The sequence below is a fragment of the Dipodomys ordii genome, unplaced genomic scaffold (assembly GCF_000151885.1).
Source record: "Dipodomys ordii isolate 6190 unplaced genomic scaffold, Dord_2.0 Scaffold41, whole genome shotgun sequence".
NCBI classification, from domain to species: domain Eukaryota; kingdom Metazoa; phylum Chordata; class Mammalia; order Rodentia; family Heteromyidae; genus Dipodomys; species Dipodomys ordii.
Window position 1 is genome coordinate 5,162,537 of NW_012267257.1, and position 25,724 is coordinate 5,188,260.

Sequence of the window (25,724 nt, forward strand, 5' to 3'; positions counted from 1 at the left end):
ATTTCCCAGCTAATATATGAGCAGATGACCGGGCAGGGTCCTGGTGAGAGGAGGAAGTAGCCTGAACACACACTGGAAGTGTGGATATGCAAATGCAAATTGACCACAATGTAAGTCCTGGGAAGAGAGTGAAGACTAGGAAAGCCAGCTCTGTGGCCTCTATGGAGGCAGAAGGACCTCTCAGGTCATAGGTAATTGAGATGATAAAAAGCTGTGGGACTGCCTTGGATTTGGCCCCCTAAAGAAGAAGGTTTTAGAATGGCTCCTGGGAGCTGCAGATGTTTATACTTCTCAGAGGCATTCAGTAAGCGGAAGCAGAGAAGAACAATGTGAATGCTGATTTTCACAGGGAGCAAAAGAGAAGCTGGAAGAGGCTCCACCATAGCAGTAAGTCTGACAGCAGCTGCAGGCAACGTTTGTCCTAAGAAGCAGAAATATTGATGTGTTCCAGGGGGCAGTTCTTTATTGTGAAGGGCTGTCTTGGGCATTGTAGGCTGTTTAGCAGGTTCGCTGGCCTGTACCCGGTAGACATAGCTGAAATGTCCCCTGAACAACAAATTTATCCCTAGTGTCCCCTCAGTACTGTACACATAGAAGAGAATAAACTTATCAGTTTATTTCTTGTTACTGCCATGAAATACCCAACACAGGCTACTTCGGATGTATAGAGGATTATATTTAGCTCACCAGTTTTGGAGCTTGAGAGTCCAAACAGCAGGGCACAAGCTCCAGCAAGGCCCCCATTGAGGATAGCAGAGGACTTGTAAGAAAAAGCTTGAACCAAGAGGGAGAGGTATGGAGGGGAGGCCAGGATTGTCCACCACTCCTTTTTGTGATACTGGTCCTTGAACTTAGGGGTCTCATATCTAGGTAGGCCCTCTACCACTTGAGCCATACTTTCAAGCCTTTTTGCTTTCAGTTGTTTTTCAGATAGTGTCTCAAGCTTTTGCCCAATTAAACTAGGATTCACCTTCTTCTTACTGATGCCTCAACTATTGATCTTTCTGATTTCCTTCTCCCCCATGGTTGGGATTACAGATGGAGCCCCAAGACTGCTCCTATTATAGTCACATTTCAAGAGGTGGAAGCTTCCAGGAAAGCCATTTAATCCCTTGACAGGACACCGGATGACCTAAGTCCCTCTCCCCAGGCCTCACTTGGCCTGTTTCAATCTCACTTTTTCTCCCTGCTGCTGGTGTTCTGATCCTCGCTGTCTGAAAATTAAGGCAAAAGCTACAGCTTCAACACAACTCATAGAATGAGGTGCTGATTTGTATCTCTGATATTCATTGGCTTTATTAGCTTGTAATCATGTAAGTAAAGGTGAATTCATTAAAAAAAACATGAAAACATTATTTCCAGAAATCCAATAGGTTAATAAATGTGAAAACTCTTTTGTCACCCTGGGGGATGTGTCACATACAGTAAATATTCTCTTAAATGTGTAAGTCCACAAGAACGTAAAGGCAGACTCCACTGTACCAGTGTTGTGGAGCAATGATGCTGGTTTCCTTGTGGGTGATCATCGCACTTCAGTCTCAGGCTGCAGAAGCGCACAGTATTACATCTATGCAGGGAGAGAAGTAGGAACTGGAAACCTTCAGAAAGCTGATCCTTCCTTGGTTACAAGCACAGTGGAAGGTTTGACACAAGCTGGAAAAAGTCAGCTGATAGCACAAAGAGATGACAAATTGGCTTCTTTGTGTTAGCCATGTCCTATGGAAAAACACAGGACTCTGATTGTTATCTGTTATTGAAAATAACAATAATACTAATGAAATGTAAAAGAAGGACCCTGAAAGATTCATCTGATTATTGAAAGGTATGAGCCTGCTGTCTAGAAAGGTTTAGATTGCAAAGTTACATTACATGCGTTATATGGAGCCTCTAAGCTAAGAAAGAACCCTGAAGAGAGCCCAGGTGAGGAGTTATCTGCAGGAATGCAATGGACCTCTCTGGAAAGGTGTGATGTCTTCCTGACTGTGTGTCCCATTTTGAGAATTGGACAAAAGGAGAAGTACAAAAGGCTGAAGCAGCAACACAGGTAGCCGAGGAGCAAAAGGACTAGACACTCTAGAAGTCTCCGTACGGACAAAAAAAAGTAGAAATGTTAAAAACAAAAGAAACAATATACTGTGAGAAAAAAAAAGATAGCATGGGGCTGGGAAGGTGGCTCAGTGATAGAGTGCTTGTCTAGCATGCAAGAGGCCCTGGGTTCAATTCCTCTGCACCACATAAGCAGAAAAGGCCAGGAGTGGTGCTGTGGCTCAAGTGGTAGAGCAGTAGCCTTGAGCTGAGGGACAGTGCCCAGGCCCAGAGTTCAGGTATTATGACTGGCAAAACAACAACAACAACAAAATCAGACAGCAGCGGGGCACTGGTGGCTCACACCTGTAATCCTAGCCACTCAGGAGGCTGAGATCTGAGGATCGTGGTTCAAAGCTAGTCCGGACAGGAAAGTCCATGAGACTTGGTAGAGCTCTAGCCTTGAGCTGAGGGACAGCACCCAGAGTTCAAGCCCCATCACTGACATAAAAAAAAAAAAGACAGTATGACAGATTAAGTCAAAGTTTTATTGCTCCTCTGAATGTCTGACATTTCTCCAGTGGCAGCCTCCATTTGTAATGCTTCTTTCCCAGCCTGTGTATGTGTGTGTGTGTGTGTGTGTGTGTGTGTGTGTGTATGTGTGTGTCTATGTGTGTATGTGTGTGTGTATCCATAATAGTTATTTACTCTATATAATATACTCAATAGGAACATTTTAAAAACATGATTTGATTTAAAAAAGTGGTGGTACTAAGAAAGAATAGAACCCAGACCCTTTCACATACCAGACAGGCATTGTCTGAGTATCACTGAGTTATAGTTCCATTCCTATGGTATTATTCAGGGGACTTTATTCAGTAGTTCCCTCTCCCTTTTATTAGTAGGGGATATATTCCAAGAGTTTTAGTTGATTCACAGCACCAGAAGTACTGAACCCTATGTACAGGCAGTTCTCTGGATCCATGGGTTCTTTATGTATTCAAACAACTGTGGATTAAGAATTTTGGGGAATAAACTGTACATACATACAGAACATAAGCAGCTGTTTTTTGCTTGTCATGATTTTCTAGACAATGCAGCTCATCTATTTACCTACCATTTACATTTTTTGATATCCAAATATGTGTTTTATTTAATGTAACTATTACAAAATTTCCTTCAACCAGGTAAAATGGCATAGTTAGTAACTCTGTTATAAAGTTACCTTTTTAGAATTATAGACTCCTTTTTCTAATGTTATTGAGCAGAACATAAGCATTCATAAATTCTGCATTTTCAACATAATAATAATAGTAATACTAATAATAAATTTTCTTTCTCACAATCATATGTAAAAAACTACACAACAGAGTTTTAACAAATCTTACACTATAACAGATCAATTGCTATTTAGTTGGTCATGAGTATTTTCCTTTTTTTCTTTTTAAAAAATTTTAATTTTATTGTCAAGGTGATGTAGAGAGGGGTTACAGTTACATAAGTAAGGTAATGATTACATTTCTCGCCTTAACTTGTTATAATGCATAATTTAAAATATGACTTAAAGTGTGCAGGCACTGGTGGCCAACTCCTGTAATCTTAGCTATTCAAGAGGCAGAGATCAGGAGGATGGCAGTTCGAGGCAAGCTTAGGTTAAAAATAGGTTGGTAGACCACATCTCTACAGGGAAAAAAAAAACCCTATACCCACCCACCCACAAATAAAACCACAAAAAAATCCCTGGGGCTGATGGTACATATCTGCCATCCCAGCAGTGCTGGGAAAAGTTAAAATAAATAGAAGGATCATGGTCTGGATTGTCAAGATCCTGACTTCAAAATAATCAGAGTAGAAAGGGTTAGAGGTGTAGCTTAAGCAGGGAAGGGCCTGCCCAGCAAGTGTGAAGTCTCAAATTCAAATAAGAGAAAGAAAGATAGTAACAATAACTAATAAAACCACATATAATGTTACAGTGTAATAAACATTCTTTGAATGTAGCCTCTCAAGATATCTCTGTTTCCTTCACCTTTTGTCGAATTATTATATGAAGTTGAGCGTGACAAGAAGTGCCTCATAGCTGATCTAGAGTCTAAATTGCTAGTACAACTACCTCTTGCCCTATGGAGCTAAGATTAATAAATAAAGTAGGATTATTTGAATACAAGTCTTGCCTTGTACCATGACAGTTGATCTGATAACCAAGATGGATGCCAGATTATTAGCAGACAGATGGTAAATATAGCGTTGACACTCTCTAGGAAACAGTGCTTCCATTTGTATCTCTGGTAAGCCAGAGGGAGGATGCTATTCAGAATGGTTCCCAGTTTGAAACTTACAAATTGTTCATTTCTAGAATTTTCATTTAATATTTCCAGACCACTCATAGATAAGGGTGACTACTCTCTGTGTGCCTCTGGCTATACCAGACCTATACCTACCCACAGAAACTATATAGTAGGACTTAGAAATCTTTAATATTAGCAGTAAATATCCGTAAGTATTGTTCTAAAATTTGCTTTTTGTCCTTCAATATTACTTGCTGGTGATCTAGTCATATAATATATGGAATTACATTTCCTTGGCTTATATATACAGTATGTATCAGTTTGCTAACACTTGCTAAATGAGGTTGCATATATATATGTGTATATGTAGACTTATGTGCATATATGTATATATTCATACATATATATATATATATATATATACTTATGTGTATATATGTATATATTCATATAGCAACAAATACCCTTCTTTCCTGGGATATTTGAATGTTCTTTCAGGGCAAAGTAGAAGTACACACCTTTTGTTCAGGTAGACACCTTGAAATTACTCACAAAAATAACTGGACAGTTTGCCTTTTCTCCTTGTTCACATATTTGAACAGAATTTTCCCATATCCTCACTAGCACTTCATGTTATTAGACTTTATTTTGTATTTTAGAATTGAACTTGAGTGCATGTATGTATTTATGGTCTTTTCTCTGTATATATATATTATAGATTATAGATATATAATTTTACTGTTGGTCTTATTTATGTTTGAGGTTGATTGTTATTATATAGCTCCAGGCCTGGCCTCTAATTCATAATTTACCTGCCTTCATCTTCCACATGCTGGGATTTCAGGCATGCACCACAATGCCCAGCTAAGAACAATCTTTACGTAATATGTTTCAGAAACTAGGAGACTTTCTGCAATCCTAAAAATGTAGATGTCATGGATGTTTATGCAAAACCTTAGAATGGCAGAAATGCGTTGCTGTTGGGCAATGTTTGGGAAGTTGAAATGTTGTTTGTTGAACTCATGTTCATTTGTCAGCTAACCACAAAAGACTTAAATTTGAAATGTATTCACAGTAGCCAAAATATGGAAACAGCCCAGAAGCTCCACAATAGATGAGTGGACCAAAAAATTGTGGTACCTCTACACACTGGAATTTTACACAGCCATTAGAAAGAATAAAATAATGTCATTTGTAGGGAAATGAATGGAAGTAGAACAAATCAAATAAAGTAAGGTAAGCCAAGTTCAGAAAGACAAAGAGTGCATATTCTCTCTGATATGTGGAAATTAGATCTAAAATATATTGGGATATGATAAATTATACAGGATTCTAGATACACACAATGAGACCAAAAGGATATTCTTGGAAGAGAAACACAAAGGTGCAATGCCTAAATGCCTCTTCATATTTATATAAAATAATATACTGAAATGAACTCCAAGATAGGGAAACAAGAGACCACATTTTTTTCCTTCCTTCCTTTATTTTTTTTAGTTTTTGATGATCCTGTCTTCTTTACCTTATGTATGGTATATTCACATGTACATCTTCCATAGGGTTGGAGGGAGGGTACAGAACTCGAGGGAAAAAGGGTGAAAAAGTGCAGCCGTGGAGCTCACTGGAGATTGATGAAAATGAGCTATGCAACTTGTGGATGGGAATGGGAGGGAGGGACTGGGAGAGAGTGTGGGAACAGAAAACGCCAAATGAAGGAAATGTAATTGTGGTCCCTTTGTACACCATCTCTATAATAACAATCAAGTAAATTAATAAAAAAAAGTGAAACAGAATGTTCTATGTATTTTTGAGGCTGAGCTTCCCAACCTGCAGAAATATTGCAGGAAACAATGAGATAATAATTAGACTTGGTGAATGACATGCCACTAAGGAAGGTTGTAATGCGTCTATATTATACCACAAAAGTGTTGTGTTGAGAATGTGATTTAAATGTGTTTGATGACACCTTTCAACTCTTTTATGTTCATACTGGTACATTGCTTATATTATGCTATTAATAATAATGCAATAAGGCTATTAATACTTTTTAACTTAAAATCTGGACTAAAGCATTTGAAGGTGATGAAGTTGATTCCTTTGTAATAAGAATTCCATGCCTTTGAGAACTGATGGCTAGTGTGGATTAGGATAGTCTGGTCTTAGCCACATCTAAGTTTAACAATCTGCTCTGCTAGTGTCTTGATGACTTACCCAGGACTTCCCTGTAAAATTGTTCTTACCTTATGGGAACTGTTGTGAAGATGAAGTGATGTCATCAACCCACAAGGACGGATAGCATACACCGTAGCTTTTCTTGGCGAGAGGAAATGAGCGCTTACCAGAGATTACTGCTTGCTCTACTGTGGTTCTTTCCAGTCTTATGGGATATGTATTGTTTTAGTGTAGAGCTCAAGAAAATGGGCCAAATGTGGAAATGGTGGTATTCATTATAGACACTTCATTTTACAACTGAAAGTTGTTTAATGATAGCAACTAAATAATTTGAGGTATAATTTTGGTATTTTGTTATACAAAAACAGATGGAGGAAGAGAAAGTAGCCAAGAGACATTAGGTCATTTGTCTAGTCCTGGTGAAAGGTAATGAAGACCTAACAGTGAAGGAAGTTTTTTTTTGCGTGGGGAGGAGGGCAAACTTGGTTGGTATTGCAGTGGGGTAAAATCAACCGAATGCTGCTGTACCAGAAGTCAGTATTGGGGCCAAGGAAAGGGAAGGCTGGGGGACCTAACTCAGATGTACAAAGTTTTCAGTACTTAATGGCTTTCCAGGTTTAGTAGACATGTGGAGCATGGAACTAGATCAAGAATTGAGCTTCGGGTCTTTCAAGTAAAAGATACTAGCAGTGATCAGTGAATTGAACACAATATTGTTAAGAAAAGAAAGAAGCCAGCGAGTGCTGGCTGTAGTGGTATAAGCCTGCAATCCCAGCTACTTAGGAGACAGAAATAGGAGACTCACTATGTGAGGCCAGCCCCAGAAAAAAATGGTTAGAGATTCTATCTTCAAAGTCCCAAGTGAGGCTCATACCTGTAATTCTAGCTTTTCAGGAGGTAAAGATAGAAGGGTAGATATTTTGAGGCCAGTTTGGACAACATTGTGAGAGACCACATCTAAAAGCAAGGATACAGGTTGACCCATTGTAACAATGAGATATACAACACACTATGTTGAAAACAAACTTTACAACTTGTGTGTACAACAATGCTCAACAGGAAATTGAATATTGTTGCTCATGTAACTGTAACCCATTTTTACGATAAAACACATGTAACAGCATTTTTACAATTAAAAAAAAGTACCAAAAAAAAGCCAGAACTATGAGAAAAATCCCAGGGGCATGGCACAGATGGTATAGTGCTTGCTTAGCAAATTGTGAAGCTCTGAGTTCAGTCCTAAGTACCACCAAAAGGAAAAGGAGAAAACATAGCAACACCACTCTCCCCCCACCAAACAAAACAAGACAAAACAAAACAAACCCACAAAGCAACAACATTTAAAGGAGCAGTTGGTAGCATTTGAGGTAGCCAGCAAAGTGTTTAAAATTCACTACAGTGGTGAAGTAAAAGTAGGAAAAAAAAGTGAAGCAAAATACAAGGAATTTCAACAAATAGGAAATCTCTGGCAGTATCTGACTTTCTGTAGAAATCATGTATGTGAAACTTGAACTCTGAATAAATACCATCAGGGCTTAGTAATTAGGTTGGTTCTATTGTAAGTGAAAGCTTTTTCTTTGGTGAGTTGGGACAGCAGAATATACCATATTAAGTTGGGCATGGGGTGAGGACAGGCTGTATGTAGCAGATTCATTGAAGCAAGTAACTAATGAAATTACAAAAGAATTAGCTGAGTTTTGCCAAGAGATAGCACCAAGTTTTAAGGGTAAAACTAAGCTTTACCCCAGAGCTAAATGCACACATGGAGAACATTGCAGTAAACATAATCTCAGGATTGAATATAGTTAATCTTGAAGTATTTTCTCTCATTATTCATACCTAGTGTAATTGCTGACATATAGGTGGCGCTCAGCTTAGTAATTCTGCTGAGATGAGTAAATTCTTTCGGTTTTACTCCATTTTTTTCTCCCACTGCATATTTTGACTCTTGCTAAGGATGTGTGTACCTGGCCTTGGTTTTTGTTGTTGATTTGAGCCTAGAATTAAGTCCAGCAGTTTTGCAGTTAGACAGCAGTTATTTCGAGCATGTACTCACAGAGCACTTCCTGCTAGCCTGTACTTCCCTGTCTGCAAACTTTGCATTTTGTGAAGTCTTAAATATAATGTAAAGTAATGAGGTATTTAAACCTGAATTCTATTGCACTTTCTTTGTACGTCTGGGCTCTGCACCAGAAGAAACTGGTGTATATAGTGCACTGCCTCTCTCCAACGTGGTTCCTTTTCTGATTCTTGTAAGTACTACTATTTGGACATTTACACAGAAGCCTCCCCACTTTTCTGAATTGCCTATAAATTTTCTAGGTATAATAAGGACAAATATGGAAGCCTGAAACATTACAGTTTAGTTTTACTTTTCATAGATACATATATGATACTCGGTAAAGTATCTTATTACCCTCATTTAATTTATTTTTATTTTTTTATTAAAAAACCCAGATCATTTATTTTGTAGAGTTTCCCTACAATCTAAAGGGATGTAGTTTAATGTTGTGTCTCCTTCTATTGCTCAGAATTTAAATTGGTGTGTGTGTGTGTGTGTGTGTGTGTGTGTAAGGTATTAATGTTTGGGAGCCTAAAGATTAAAGAAAAAGAGGTAAAGGAGGCTGTTAACCATCCTCGCTCAGCTGGACACCAGCTGAAATCTGGAAATCGACTGGTAAATAAAGGTTGGTGGCTGGTTCTGGAGTCTAGACATCTCACCTGCAGGCTCTGGAATGTTATCCTTGTAACAAACTGTGGGAGAGGGAGCACTTTTCTTTGTTACCAGGAATTAAACTGACAAAAAGGATTAGCAAGAAAGGAACAGATTTAATTGCACCTGTCATAGTAGTTCTCAGGGGGACAAAAATTAACTCAAAAGAGTAGTTAGGATTGTAGTCTTGTATCTCATCGTTTTAAACATTAAAAAGTTAATTGACAACCAAGAAAACTTTGGCCCTCGATTTTTTTGCGATCTTGATATTCGTCATGTCATCCAAGGTCAAATAGTGTGTAGGTGCTTCAGAACAGATGTGGCTGCCACAGAGAACATCAGTTCAAAAGAAAATGTGATCACCGAAGGGCAATGGACAATACAGCACCTCATGCATTTTTCCAGCCTTTGTGTTGGTAACATCCAAAATCCTGTGTGCTAGGTCTTCTGAAATTAATTGTTAACCGCGTTTATCCTACTGTGCTATACCACAGTAAACCTATTCCTTCTTTCCAGCTGTGCTCCCGTGCCTGTTAGTGAACCTTGTTTCATCCTTTCCCCCACCCTCTGAGGCCTCATAACCATGATTCAGCATTCCACTTTCCTGAGATTAATGGTTTTTGTTTACACATATAAGCTCTGTAAATTCACGTTTAAGTTTCTGAGCCTGACATTTAGTTAACATCTGGGCTCATCTGTATAGGAGCTTAGTAGAGGAAAGGGAAGCTGATTTATCTATCTTTGAGTAAAATAGGAGATTAAATAGGAGACCTGCCAGCTGTGTGACAATGTTTGCTCAGGTGTGGTATGAAGAATTCTCTAGTGATAAGAGCTGATCTTCCCTGAGTGCTTCTGGGGGGGTTAGGACAACTGAATTCTAACAATTTTGGAAGATGCTCTTGTTTGTTCAGCTAGGAGATTTCAGGAACTGAAAGTTCCCTTTCTTTCAAAATGCAACATTGGTATTAGACTGTCATTAGATCTTCATAGCTGTGACAAACACGTTAGGGAAACAATTTACAGAAGGAAGGATTTGTTTTTGATTCATGTGTACAAAGGTTTCAGCCTGTGGTTAATGGCCCCCTTGTTTCTGGGCCATGGTCAGACAGAACATCATTGCAGGAGGGCAGAGAGCAGGGAAAATCCAGGTACAAGCCATTTCTTTATAGGGCAGAACACCAAATGGCCTACTTCCTCCAACTCAATTTTACCTCCTAACATTTCTGTCACCTCTCAGGGATGCCATTTCATGAATCTCATGGATTAACTCATTGGTCAGATCAGAGCCTTCATCATCATATTACTTCTGAATGACTGGATCTACCAGCTTTGGATCATGCCGTCAATACTGCAGTGTTTTTGCTTTCTTTTTTTTTGGCGGGGGGGGGGGGGAGGGACACTTCATATCAAACCATAACTATAAATTCATAATGAAATTTCAGATTCAGTTAAAATTCAAACCTGCAGGATACTTACATAATTCTGTCTTATATCTGTGTCTTTATCCAGCTCATACAGATTCTTAAGAAAAGTGTAAATGACAGTATCAATTCAATCCATAGTATGCACAAAACATTTGTTCAAAAACCAAGATTATGCTTACTGAGCGGAATTAAAACAGTCACTCCACGATCCACTAACCAGTGTGTGTTGCTTTTACAGTTGTTTCTCTTCCTACCCTGTCAGAGCATATGAAGACAATTATATTACTCCTACCTCATTCTCCTGTTCCCTTAATAGGATTGTAAGGAGATAAACATCACAGTTTCAGATTGTGATTATTTGTGATATTAATGCTATACTACTATTCGATATAAATGCTATATTATTATTATGCTATATTATATTATTATTTGTGATATTAACGTTATATCAGAGCTTTTCTTCAGTTGTGCCTAGAAAAGAGAATGACTAGTAACCAGGTCTATGTTGACAGGAAACATTCCTCAAACACATAAATGGGTTATACACTATACACTACCTGTTAGAATGTTGTGGAAAACTTTAATAGGTTTTATGGATTGAAAATACCCATAACTGTAACTTTCACATCTATTTTTTCCTTTTGGGAATAACAGAACATGTGAGTACTCCAGTAGAAAAAAATATCACTTTGGAAAAGGCTTCTAAAGTGGAACTCGCATGCCAGCTCACCACATCTGGGGATGTGAATGCAGTGAACGTGACTTGGAAGCAAGGTGATGAGCTACTTCCGAACAATTTTGTCATCAACACGACAGGAAACACCGTGTACACCCAATACACGTAAGTGAACAAGAGCTTCACTTGCTAGCCTCAATTTTTACAGCTTGAACATTCTTTTTCTTAAAAGCACTTGAATGTTATACTGATTTTAATTTGCCTGTTGACAGAATTGTTTCTAAGCTTTGATTAGTGGCTTCATCTTCATTTTCATTCAGAAGTGTTGTGAAAACAAAATGTATTAATAAGTTGAACTGTCTTTAGGTTCACCATCATTAACAGCAAGCAAATGGGAGATTATTCTTGCTTCTTTGGAGAGGAAAAGGAACGAAGAGGGACATTTAAAATCAAAGGTCAGTATTAATAACAAGGAATAATAACTTCATCATTATGTTCTTAGATCTCTAAACCCTTCAGGTTTTGAATTATGATTACCTCAGTGTGCATAATGCAGCTGAAGTGACGTGTGCTTTCCCAAGAATTCCAAGAGGTGAACTGGAAAGTGGTTTTGCAGCCACCCTTCCCACTTCCAGCCTCCCATCAACGTCTTTATTTTATTTACAAGTTTAGCCCTCTAAGTTTAGAGCTTTTAAAACATGTTCTAGATTTCTGTTAGTGTGTTCTTCCACTACTAACTTAAGGCTTGGCATTCTGTTTTTGTAGCTCTAGGACTTGAGATTTTAGAGACCCATACAATTTTAAAGTAATATAGAGATGTGCTAAGGTTGTCTATATTTTGTATTGTCAGATGTCATCATTAAAAAAATAATTTAGCCATTCCTAAAAGTACAGCCTGGCTGTTGGTATCAGAGATCTGATCTGAGGAGTTTGTCGCTGGGTGATTTCATTGTCATGAGAGTATCATCAAGTGTACATCAATGTTCTGGATACTGCCTTACTGCAGGCATTTGTGACACAATGGTATTTGTTTATCTAAACATAGAAAATATGACGGTGCCCTTCAGAAGGTCACTTCCCGTGAGTGGGACTTGCAAGCCTGCAGTCCACTGATTGGCTGAGTCAGCAAGGGAAAGGTGGGTAAGCAGAGGCCAGGTGCAGCACAACACTGCAGACTTTATAAAGTCTGCATGCTTTGGCTCTACTAAATCTACAAATAGCATTTTTCTTTACTTTTTAGTTTATTTTTTGAAATCAGTTATTGTTATTATTGCCATCTTTTAACAGTTGTAGAAAGGGGTTTCAATCTGACTTTGCCAAATTATGAGTATAATGCATTTTGATTAATGGCACCCTTTCCAGTATTCTCTCTCCTGCCAAATACTATTTTTTAAAAAATACTTTTTATTGTAAAGATACTGTGCAGAGGGGTTTTAACTACATGAGTAAGGTAATGAGTATATTTCCTATAAGAGCATTGTTACCCTCTCCTTTGTTTTTCTCCTACTATCCTTTCCCTCCCCACCTCCCCAACTCCTCCCTCCCTACCCACCCAAGTTGTAAAGTTCATTTTCAACATAGTGTCTTATATGTCTCATTGTTACAATGGGTCAACCTGTATCCTTGTTTCAGTGTTTTGTTATTTCCCTTCCCTTCTCCAAAATAGAAATGTATATATATGATACAAGGTACCTGAATCAAATAGAGTGACAACAGGGGTTATACCATGGGGGGAAGAACAGAAACAAAAAGATCACATAGTGCATTAAAAACAACAGTGACAAAGAAAAATATGTCTTGTGTCCCTATCTTGGGGTGCCAATACTATTGTTTTTTAATTATCAGGTTTTTGTAGCTTAATTAATAAATTAGTTTTTAAGAAAATTATTCCTTCAAACCACATTTTACCCACTATTCAAAAAATGTTTTATATGTGTGCTTATTCTTTAAGATTTTGTATTTCGCTTTCTTTAAATTTTGTTATACATTTTTATTTTCATTAAAAACAAAGAGAGAGAGATTAGCCTAGGTCTACACAGAGTCAAGCTCATTGATATGATTGTCTCTATTTCTGAGCCTTCACCTACTGCATGGACTTCAAAGATAAAATCATCTCTTCTGCTTTTCCTAATCTTAATTCTGTAGTGCAGGAAGAGATACCGCATTTATTTCCCATCTCTTTCCTTATTCCTTTCCTTTTTTTTTCTTTTATCCAGTTTCAGTATGTAAACACTGATTTTTTAAAATTCATTTTTGTTGTGAAGATGCTGTATAGAAGTGTTACAGTTATATAACCGCATTCCTTTATTTCTCTTCTTTTCTTACCCTGCTGTCCTTCTCTTTCCTCTTGTACCTTTCTATCTCCTTCCCCTCATTCCCTACCTCCCTTCCCTTTTTTCCTCTGTCTCTTTCTAATAAACAGAAAGAACATGGAACACATTCACACAAAAATCCAATAAATATAAACATATTTCTAAGTGGTGCTACAGTTGAACATGGGGGGAAAGCATATTTCATCCTCTGTTTTTAATTGACTCCCCAAATTTTATTTAGCCATAGATTTTAATAGTCAATTCTTTTTTCTAGAGTCCATTGTTTTCTAGAAATATGTACTAGTTATTCTGGTCAAAGTTTAAGTGCTGATGTATATTTTTAGTAGCTACCATACATTACTTACAATTACATACACTGCTTAAATTACTTAAAATCTTCCTTTCAATGTGAAGAATATGAGAAACATTTTCCTTGCTACTGTGTCTGTCAGCTTCATGCCAGGTATTATTCAGGAAGGTCATAGAATTCCTGAACTGCGGTGAGATAACGTAAGCTGGTCTTAGGTGTTATCAGGAACATAAGCCCAAAGTGGAGGTTTTAAATCAGATCTTTGAGGAATGCAGAAAAAACCCCACTAAATATTTACTTTCTTTAATTTGTTGGAAGCAGTTTAGTTCAAATCATTTACCACTTTACCCTGATCTAATTTTTAACTATATATTGCATTCTGAAGATATTTATAAAATTAGTAAATTGAGTCCTTCGAGATCTTCCTTAAAAATTAAAAAAAGTATTTTTGTATAAATCATCTAAATTGGGTATTGCTTAGAAAAATAATTTCATTGAGTTAAAGGCACCTTAATAACAATTTATATTATAAGTTACTATTTTATTAGGTTTGGAAGGACCTAATAAAATAGTCATTTAAAAATATAAATCTCCTATTGTATTCATTCTGCACATGATTTGCTTTGTGGTTTTTCCTAGCAAGGATAATTTCTAAGTGATGGTACAGTTGAATATGGGTGGAAGGCATTTTTCATTCTCTGCTTTTAATTAAGACCCTCCCCAATTTTATTTAGCCATAGATTGTTAGAGTCAATTATAGATAGCGCATGAATTTGAGCCTTGGGACACTTGGTTCTCAGAGTCCCTTCTTCTTTCTTCATGAGAGTTGTTGATTTGTTACTAGAAGAATGCAAAAGGGTGTTAGCACTATTGATTAGTACTATGTAAAACAAAAGCAAACAATCCTGTTGACTTTGCTTGATGCCTGTTGATGCCAGGAGAGGAGAGATGGCAGTAATACACTCTGTCCATGTAATCCTGAAATATAAGGGGCTAGGATCTGGAGGATTGCTGTGCAAACCTAGACTTGGCTGAAAGTTTGCTAGACCCCTATCTCTAGAATTACCAATAAAGAAACAAGTCTGATGGCATGGCTCAAGTGGTAGAGTATGAGCTCAGCCAGTTTGTGGCCCTGATTTCAAGCTCTAGTGTTGCCTACTCCCACCTCCCTCCCCCAAAAAAGTGCTTGCTGGAAACTTGTAGCTGCTAATGTGTTGATTGAAACAAAATCTTGATGTGATTTCATCCAAGAAAGACGAGAGATGAATGTTTCATGTGTTGAATATTCTGAATTGCTGAAAACTTTCATGCTGTTCATCAGTGTTAAACATTTTTGTAGAAACTGCAAAATTTTAATTGGTATAAAAAACAAAACCAGTTAGAATTCATGGTAAGATCTTGATTAGACTAAATGCTATGAGATTTGTTATATCTCAGCCATCTGCCCTCCTCAGAAATTATCCAAGAAGGACAAGTATGGAACAGTAGCCTTAAATCCTGGGGTTAAAGTCCAGATAAGATGTCATTGGCCATATGGAAACATCTTTTCCTGATGTGCTGATATCTAAACGTCTTTAGCCAAACATAACGTTTAGGCCAACTGGCTTATTTCATGAATATGCAAATACCTATCTCTAGTCTTACAATTCTGTTGCTTCAAGTTTAAACCCATCTTGCCAGCCTGCATCAGCGGAGGGAATCAGCCTGAATCATAACCAGAATCTTGAAACTTATTCTTGCCCCAAAATTCTCCTGTGACCTTCTTTATCAAAACTTTCTAGAGATCAATGGTGTAGTGTGACTACTGTCATAATGTCCTTAGATGAGTAAATATACACAAATATAGGTAGTGCTCCCAAACTAACTGTGGCTTCCAGAACAGTTTAAACAAATTAGTGTTTCATGAAGATAGTGCATACTATACACAACAGAACAGATGAGTGGGTAAAGGATAGGAGGTAATCCAGGAAAGAGAAAAGATGAACAGAAAACAGAATTTCCATGTCATCACTAAGGCATTGTCATTTATCTGCAGTGTACAGCCTGATCTTAAGACTCTTTGGGATGGTTTCATTGTGAAATCTTGTGTCCCTCACCGGTATCATTGAATACCCAGCATTTTTGTGAAAGCCCTGTGTAGATGTTGGCTCTGTGTCTCAGGCATTTGTCTCAGAAGCTTACTAAAACACAGTATTTTTCATTTTTGGTTCTTATCCTGTGGACAAATATCAATATTTTGGTCATATTTCAACACAAATGTTCTTGTTTGCGTGAAAAAGCATGACATAATCTCCGGAAAGAAGCTCACTTGCGTTGAGCAGTAGAATATCTAGAGGCTAAACAACTGAGAAAGCAAGCTGAATTAGTGGCCTTCACTCGTGCCCAACACAGCCAGTCTCAGACTCTTCCTTTGAGAGCAGTGTTTGTGTTAAGGATGAGCCCAAGCCATTGTTCCACAGTGTTGTGGATATGTTTTGTCCCTAACCATAGGAGGCTCACAGGTGTGGCCTTTGCTCTTTTGCTGGTGGGGAGGAAACTAGTGACTTCTGAAAATCCCTAGGTTAGTTTAATTTTAATCCCTGCTCACCTGCGCCTCTCTGGTTAAACTTTCTTTGAAAGTAGGGCTGATCTCATTCTTTCTCTAAAATGGAACTTTAACTCTCAAATGCTTCTATGTTCTCATATTTCTCTTAAGTAACAGAAAAACTCTCTAGGTTTTGGATATTTTCAAAAGAATTATAGTTAAGACGTGGTACTGATCTGATAGAGTGGTACTGCTTTGCTATGATAATAATTTAGCTTACCACTGTTTCACAAACAAAAATCTTAGAAAAAGAAATACACAGCAAAGGGGGGAAAAAAACCACGATAATAGGCTTGTTAGGAACACAAGTTTTGCCAAAGAAGTCCAGGAACATTTCACTGCATGAGCACCTAGCAGCTTTCCTGCAGCTATATATATCACTTACTTTATTTTATTCTTTTTAAATTTTACTTTAAATTGTATGAAAGAGTTACCCCTCACCAGATCTTAACCATAAACCCAAATAGACTAGCATATTTCTCCACTACCCAAACCCAATTTGGTGCCTACTATTCTAGCGAAAGAATATTTATTCACCTGAACCAGAAAGAGAAACAAATGAGCATGGGCTGAATTATTTATGCCTCCAAATTCCTAGTTCTAAAACAATAGGGCCCTAGATGACCAGTTCAGGACAGCCTTCCTCTGACGGGCTGGGTTAGAAAGCAGGAGTGTTGAATTAGGGAATTTATAAAGCAGGAAGTATAGTTCACAGACAGTTGCTTGGTCTTCAAAAGCCACGACCTTCAGTACCTAGTGAAGAAATTGTCCTGCCATTAGGAAAAAAAAACCAGAATAATAAAATGTTCTGTGACTCAGCTTGATTGAGCATTTAACATTTTGATACTTAGTCATTTTCTTCTCAAGAACTTAAAATATACTTGTTACGTTCATATCACGACAGATGGATGACTTAGTTTCTTGGATCCAAGAGTTGTTTTCCATTTTCTTACACTGGTTCTTTTTCTCCATTTCAGGGTTTATAAATGAGCTGAGAAGGGGTAGCTGCAAACTGAGGAAATGGAACCAAAGAAGGGTAGCAAAGAGTAGCTTGATATAACAGGACAGAACATACATGTGACACACCTCCTCTTTTATTTTTATTTATTTAATGTTATTTGTTTATTGGTAAATAGTGGGGAGAGAAACAAATACAGAGAGAGAGTTGCATTGGTGTATAATCCTATCAAAATTTAATTACCATGCACCACATAAGTTATTATTTTATCTTTTACAACTGAACTGCAGTAGGTTAGTTAGGGCTTAGCCCGTGTTTTCAAAGCTAGTGACATTAAGGCTTATCTTTTGACACAATTATATCAATCTGTCTGCTTCCTATACAAATCACTGACCTTTGAAATTAACCCCAGATTCAGGGTTCATCAGCTTCAAGGTGGCCAGTAGAAAATGTGAGTTAGCATCTCCCCAGGAGTGCTGAGCAGACCTGGCCAGCCAGCTCAGTCCACTAGTTTCTTCTGCCTGGGATGACAGCCCTCAGTCATGTCTGCAGAGGTATCCCAAGAGCTCCTCTGGAGCTGTTTGCAGAGCCTTATTTAGGGTCACTACAAATTCGGATCAGTAGTCCACATCTTGGGTAATTGTAAAATTGTAGACTGTTGAAGTTAATCCAAATGCATTCTCTTAGTTCTAGAATATAGGAACTACTTACTGACTTACAGATTGTTCTATTATGAGTCTCTTAATGATTGAAACATCCTCTCATGAACATCACTATGGCCAGTGCCTCATTCAGCCCTGCTGGTGAGTGATCATGATGCAGAGGGAGGTGTGTGTACTGGTAGCCAGTGGACTCATCTCTGTTAAACACTGAAGAATGATAGAAGACTTCCCTGCTTCAGCATTGTAATGTTAGTCTCCTGGGGACAAAACCCCATAAAACCCTGTTCTGAACTTTTGTCTGGTGACTATATAAGTTATAATATTTTTCATGGTTAATATCAATGATTTTCCTTTTTTTAAGTCTTCATAATTCATATATTTAGAAAATGCCAGATTATCTTGACTAGTAGAAATTCAGGAGCACTTGGGAAATACAGCTAATCTAAACACCTAATTTCATTAACTAAAACTGGTCTTTCCATTCCCTACCCTGTCCCTCTCAAGTATAAGAAGATCAAAAGCAGAGTAACATGTATAAAAGCATTTGAAAATCATAAACTTTTCAGTATTTTACTGTAAATTTTACAGTAGTAAAATTTTTATATTTGTAATTTTATCCATTCTTCCTGTAGTTGGTAAACTAAACAAACAGAAAGTGAAAAAGTACCCATAAAGGTGAAAACATGTTAAAATTAATAAAAGCAAAAAAAAAGAGCAACAAAGTATTTTTGTTGTTGGTCATGGCGACTGAACTCTGGGCCTGGGCGCTGTCCCTCGGCTCTTCAGCTCAAGGGTAGCACTCTACCACTTGAGCCACATCACAGCTTCCAGCTTTTTCTGTTGATGTGGTGTTGAGGAATCAAACCCAGGGCCTCATGCATGCAAGGCAAGCACTCTACCACTAAGCCAACTTCCCAGCCCCAGTATTCTTGATCAGCCCATGTCTTCACTTTAAGTATCCATTTTGATAATATATCTCTTGAGATTAACTGAAAGTAGACCATTTATGGCACTTTTATATTGTTGTTGCTGTGTTTATTATTATTATTTTACATTAGTACACAGCAGGAGAGTTCACTGTTAATTTCCACACATGCTTACAATGCATTCCAATCAATAGTGACCCCTCTATCACAGTCTCTTTCTACTTCCTTCCCCAAACAATTCTCTCATTTTTTTTATTCTATTGTATATGTTACTATGCTTTAATTTCTTTACCATATTGTTCACCTGTAAAACTTAATGTTTCTAAATTCAGTTCAAATTCTAAATTCAATTCAGAGTTCAATTGTTTTGACATTCCTTTATGAAGAAGTTTTTCAAAATTTATTCTGCATTTTTACAAGACTACAAAGAGATGTTTTTAAATTTTATTTTCTTGCTTACACTTCTTTTGTTTTTCCTCTTAATTTTCTTTTGTTCTCTACCCCTGTAATACTTACATCAACTAAAGTCTTTCTCACCTGGAACTCTTATCTTAAAAGTATATTCTAATTTAATTTAATTTAAAATTTATCTTAAGGGTAAAATTTTAAAAATTGCTTTGCAGTAATATTAGTAGGTAAGAAAAATGGATTGTTAAACACAGAAGTTGTTATCCAAAATATGCTTATTGTAATACTTGAAGATGCTTCCAGCTGAAGCATAGAAGACTTTCCTTCCAGTCAGTTCTGCCACCAGAGACAGTTATATTGGAGCTTGCTATACTCTTCACTATGGCTCTGATTACTCTCTCCTCTAGTGGCTTTCTTTTTTATATAACTAAAATGACCTAAAGAAATCCATATGTAACAAAGAAATGAAAGAGAAGATATCTTCAAGATTAGTAGTTTCATTTTTCTGTTTTGCTAATATATTTCTATAAATTTTTCTAGTCCCTCAACTTCATGGAAAAAACAAGCCACTGATCACTTACGTTGGAGATTCCACTATCTTGATGTGTAAATGTGAGGGTTGTCATCCTTTAAATTGGACCTGGTACAGAATGAACGAGAGTGCACAGGTAAGGTGGTATTTCTAGGGTTTAGAGAAAACAAAATAACAAGATTATGACACATTCAGAAATTTTAGGATGACTTATACTTCTGTTATTTTGATAGTTAATGTGTCATAAAGAAAAACATAGTGACAAATGATGTTTTACATCTCAAGAAACTTCTAATGTTTCATTTGGGGGGGTAAGGGGTAAATACTTTATTTAAATTCTTTCCAAGAAAGCTAGAGTTGATTTTTAGTTGACTAGTTTGGAAAGAATATCACCATTAAAATGTTTTCTTTCTAGTCCATTCATGAAAGTAATGAGGGAAACAATCAAACTAAAGAAAGCCTGGCTTTCTTCCTGCTTCTTCCTCCTGAGATCTGTGACAGGATATAATAATATAATGCATCATTTGAAAAACATAATAAAAATTTAGTCACTTGTACTAGGTCTAATGTTTGTTCAGTAAGTGCCTAGTGAGTACATTTCCTCTAGACAATGTCTTCCATGTCATTGACTTTTTATGGCTTTCCAAATGTTAGAAGGAACCCAAATATTATACTTTGTTTCTTATTTATCTAAGAGAAATGGCATCCCAAAGAGCCCATGTGAAGAAAATAAAGAAAATTCAGTAAATCATGTTTGACTTTCTCTCTTCTCCACAATAGCCTCCAGGCTGGACAATTTAGAGCATTGTTTTTTATGGGACAACTTTCTCTTGCTCTGATGCTAAGAAACATTGAGATTGATGTCCCACTAAGGGCGAGCTGTAATTCTAGAAGGAATGTATGAAACAGAACAGATCCTAAACGATGACATTTTAAATCATTTCAGCATGAAATTCATGCCATCCTAGATGGTTCAAGGTCAGCAGAGGAAAGAGATAGAGGATGATTTTGTGGTAATGCAGATTTACTTTCACAAGGAAATAGCTGCCTATCATATAGGTGTAGACATAAATTATTATTCATTCTACTTGTGCCTTACTAATAATTACAAAAGGAGTATGTAATTTTTTAAATATACATCCCTAGGTTATTCAATCATATGTGATACCAGACAAACAGCAGCTTAAATCAGTTATAGTCAAGTTTTAGAATATGTCACTTTACCTATGCCTGTGCTTTTTGTGTTTGCTACACAAATCATTACGGTCTTTTTAATTTAGCCATCTACTCTGGTTATATTAAGTTGGGAAGATATACAGGGAAGAAGAGGGTACAGGTTTGAACTTTAAGTCGTGTTTTGCAAAATGTAACCACGCAGTTGCACCCCACACAGCTGAGTCCTTAAGACGCAGTAGTAACCACGCAGTTGCACCCCACACAGCTGAGTCCTTACTCAAGACGCAGTAGTATGATTTATCTGCTGTGAGAGAGGGGGCACTCCCTTGTCACAAGCTTCCCAGGCAGTGCTGCATCCGGCAATAATAAACTCACAGAATTCTTAGATCACCTCTAAGAATATATGTATACCAATGAGTATTGAACTACACAGTTGAGTTGAGAGAGCAAAAAAGGCATCAGATGGCCTGAGAATAAAATTTAATTTAAATAGAGTAAGTAGAATGGCATCCAGATAGCTTAGTGTAGATCTTGTTAGCCTGGTGAAGAAACCCAGTAAATTTTAAGAAGCCAGCTTGATAGCCAATGAACCAACCTGTGTGCAAGAGAGAGAGAGAGAGACACAGACAGACAGACAGACAGACAGACGAGACACAGACAGACACACAGACAGACAAAATTGGAAGGGGAAGAATCGGTACATGAAAAGGTTACAGCTTCATGTCTAGCATGAGAAATTCTAGCCACGTTTCTTGGAAGGAATGAAGAGGAAAGAGCAGTGCCTTTCCCCTGGGTGAGCAGCTTGTGTAGAGCTGCTCAGGTGTGGAAATGTTGGTCCCCCATGGCTGGGATGTTTTTCAGTCTTGAATTCTCATCTACTCTCTCTCTCTGTGATGACCTGCATGTACACTTATAGTTTCAAACATTCATGCTTAAAGACTGACAGCCCAGTGTGCTTTTTCCTTTGTTGCTCTCTTGATAAGATTAAGGTTTCTTTTTTCTTTTTTCTAGGTGAGGAGTAGGTTTGTTCATCGTTCTGGCTGGCATCAGGCCATCTTGGCCCTCCACGTGGTGGGGAAAGGCCTGGGAAAGAGAGCTGAAAAAGAGAGAGAGCTGGGAAAGAGTGAGCTAGGAAAGAGAAGAGAGCTGGGAAAGAGAAAGAAAGAGCTGAGAAAGAGCTAGAAAAGAGCAGAGAGAGCAAGATTAAGGTTTCTTATGTATAACTTCTCATACAACTCAATGTGCTTTTCCAGTAAGTAGGGTTGTTTTTTCTTTTGTGGAATTTCCTTAGAACTTTGCTTAAAATTAGATCACATGAGAAACTAGTTGGTTTTTTTTGAAATAGAATATAAACATTGTACTGTCTCCTTGTGCTAGGTTCCTATTGATACACACCTGGATGATAAATACGTCATCAATGGAACGTACGCCAACGAAACGAAGCTGAGGATAAAGCAGCTTCTAGAGGATGACAAGGGCCTCTATTCCTGCCATGCAGTATTCCAGCTGGGTGAGAGCGAAGACCACGTAGAGCTGGTCGTGCTGAGCTTCCTGGTTCCACTCAAACCATTTATTGCCATCGTTGCTGAAGTGTTCATTTTAGTGACCATCATCCTTCTTTGTGAAGTATACACAAAGAAAAAGAAGCAGGGCCCAGGTAGGATTGCCTTTTCCTAGATAATGTTGCCTAGATAATGTTATGACTTAATCTGATGTAGTGCCAGTAGAGTTTTTGGGAAAATCCTTTTTATTTTCTTAGTATTTGAATCAATCACAGTCATGGTAATAAGCTATGAGCCTTTACTGATGGTTTTATTATTTCCACTTCTGAAAAAAATAGCACTAAAATTTATTTGGTTTTCTTTTGATGCCATTGGCACCAACTAGGGGATATGTGTGTTAATACCTGGGGTATTAGTTAAAATCTGTGATTGATTACTATTTATAAGATACAAAGACAATTTCATTTAGATAATTCTGTGTCCCTCCCTCCCCCACCTCCCTCCAGGGGTATTGGTATTAGAGTTTAAATTTAGGACCTCTAGTAAGTGCTCTACTACTTGCGCCATGCCTCTAGGAGTGTAGCTTTAGGTTATGTGTGGGCTAGCCTTGAATTACAGACTTGCCCCATCATGCTTGCCTTGATTGCTGAGATTAGAATCTCATGAACTTTTTTTGCCCAGGCTGGCCTCAAGCGATTTCCATTTCCCAAGTAGCTAACTAAGACTACAGCCTAAGCCACCTCAACCAGTGTGGATTTGTAAATTTGTAGCGCCTTAAAGGGCAGATTATTCATTCAATTATATTTTTAAAAGTCCTAGGTGCTAAGTCAACGGGAACGCAGGTAAAGTCTCACTGCTATGAAGGAGTTGAAGTATCTCTGGTTACCTGTCTTCTTTTCCCTTCCAATAGGAAGTGTATTTTGTCACTTAGGAGTCAGATTCAAAAATTGAACGTGTATGTCCTATAAACAAGAATCAGCCATTCTTAATTGTCTACTTCTTTTGTTATACAGACGATGGGAAAGAATTTGAACAGATTGAACAGTTGTAAGTATTATTTCCTTTTACAGACTAATTTTCTTTTGAGAAAACCACAAATGAGTAGGGAAATGTGATGTTTATACTTACAGTAAAAGCACAGTCATGTATAGTATACTGTATACCTGCCTTGCTGTGTGGCCTCGACCTTTGGGAACACACCCGCCTGTGCTGGCCCTCTTATTACCACTGTTCTTGCTTCTTTTGCCTCAGTTTTCTCTTCTGCAAATGGTTTCATGGTAATACTTATGATATCCATCTGCTGTGTTATTATATACTAATATATATGTCATAGATATCCATATATATATATATATATATATATATATGCATGCTTAGTACAGACTTCGATACAAAGAAAACATTCAGCCTGTATAAGGAGGTATTATTTATCGATTCTCAACTTGGCTGTAATCACTAAAGAGGCTCTTGAAATGACAGTGACTCAGACCTGGCTGGGTCCCCCAGGTTATATGCTCTGAGGTGGGACCTGGGCATCTGTTTCTTGTAAACATCGACCAATGGTTCTGAACAACTGGCTGGAGTTCTCACACACACTGCAGATGTGGGAATAATAAGAAGGCTGGGAGGAGAATCCCCAGGAAGCAGTTTGTTTTGGGATATGTTGGGAATGTCTCTTTCCCCAAGCTGGAAAACAGAGGCAACTCAGAAGGCAATAAATGTCTGTGTAGCAGCCTGTGGCTGTGAGCTAAGGCAGCAGAGGGGAACCTGGGAAGTGTGGACTGGCCAAATATCTCTAGCATAACATAGTCCTGGACGTCCCAGGACACTCACCCCAGCACCTTACGGTTATGAATCCATAGCTGTGTTTAGTAACCAGATTGAGCCAAGTAGCTGTCCTTCAGATAGTCAGAGGCATGGTTCAAATGGGTGCTTTGACTCAGTTTATAACAAAATAATTAGTTCAGGGTTTTCATAAAACCAGATCAGTGAAAACATGTTGTTGGAGACTCTTGTGGGTGGAAGAGCATGTGGACGATCTGAACTCTTTCTGGAAAAATTGGATATTTGACCTGCACTTGGAATCTTTTTGTTTTCTGATTGGCACAGGCTGGGTTTCATTCTTATTCTTTGCCATGGGAAGTGTGGTAGCCATTCATGTACTTGCCCTGGTTCTGCTCCCCAGCACCTCCCACGTCTCTGACCTCTTCGAGTCATGGCACACGCTGAAAGGAAGCTGCCAGGACTGTAAAATGGGCCCTGAGATTCATATAATTTAATGTTCATTTATGCACCTGCCCTGTTCACTGTTGTTTTTTTTTCTTTTCTAGGCCTAGTGTCAAAATGACTCAATCTCTGTTACAACGAATGAACTTTACTTTTTTCGTTCTACATTGATTCCTAATATATACAGAACATAATCTACATCATGTTCTTCATCATGTTCTTCATGTTCTTCATCATGTTCTATCACACCACAGCAACCACTTGGAAGTGCCTCCTGTCATGTTCTTTCAGTGTCTTTCACTTAGTAGAGAGTAATAAGTTCATTGTAGCAGCCCTCTGCAGTAATCCTTTGAGAAATTATCATTATTTTTTGGCAAACATTTTTACATGTCGCACATACACTCTATTTTGCATATAATGTTTGTCAGTAGATACTCATGGTCCAGAGGGATTTCTTAGTTTCAAAAAACAGTAAAAACAATAAAATGCAGCATAACAAAGCAAACCAACACCTTCAAGTAATTCAGTGGATGTTTAATCCACACCCTCCAATTCTGACATTATTGGTTGCTTGGTTAGATTTATTATCTGCTACTGGTAGCTTTATGAGTGCAGCCTGCTGCTAAGATATTCAAAGACATTGATTATGTAGAATCATTACCTAGTCTTGTCAGTTCTATCATTTGGAAGCGTGTTCTCATGCACACTGGGGAAAGAAACATATTTTACCATTAACTTCAAATGATCACCACCACTGTATGACACTTGTCTTTCGGAATCTGGCTGAGTTCCTGATTGGCTGTTCTCTTGTATGTTTTGAAACAAGGCAGAGT

General features: G+C 37.7%; 1 protein-coding gene across 1 annotated transcript in view; it reads left to right on the plus strand.

Moving 5' to 3' along the window:
* Emb (embigin) overlaps positions 1 to 25,724 on the plus strand; it is a 47,828-nt gene that overhangs the window by 19,639 nt on the left and 2,465 nt on the right. The window contains exons 3-7 of the mRNA XM_013018675.1: positions 11,274 to 11,460; positions 11,662 to 11,750; positions 19,996 to 20,123; positions 22,541 to 22,820; positions 23,679 to 23,712. Coding sequence (XP_012874129.1) covers positions 11,274 to 11,460; positions 11,662 to 11,750; positions 19,996 to 20,123; positions 22,541 to 22,820; positions 23,679 to 23,712 — 718 coding nt within the window. The remainder of the gene's footprint in view (positions 1 to 11,273; positions 11,461 to 11,661; positions 11,751 to 19,995; positions 20,124 to 22,540; positions 22,821 to 23,678; positions 23,713 to 25,724) is intronic.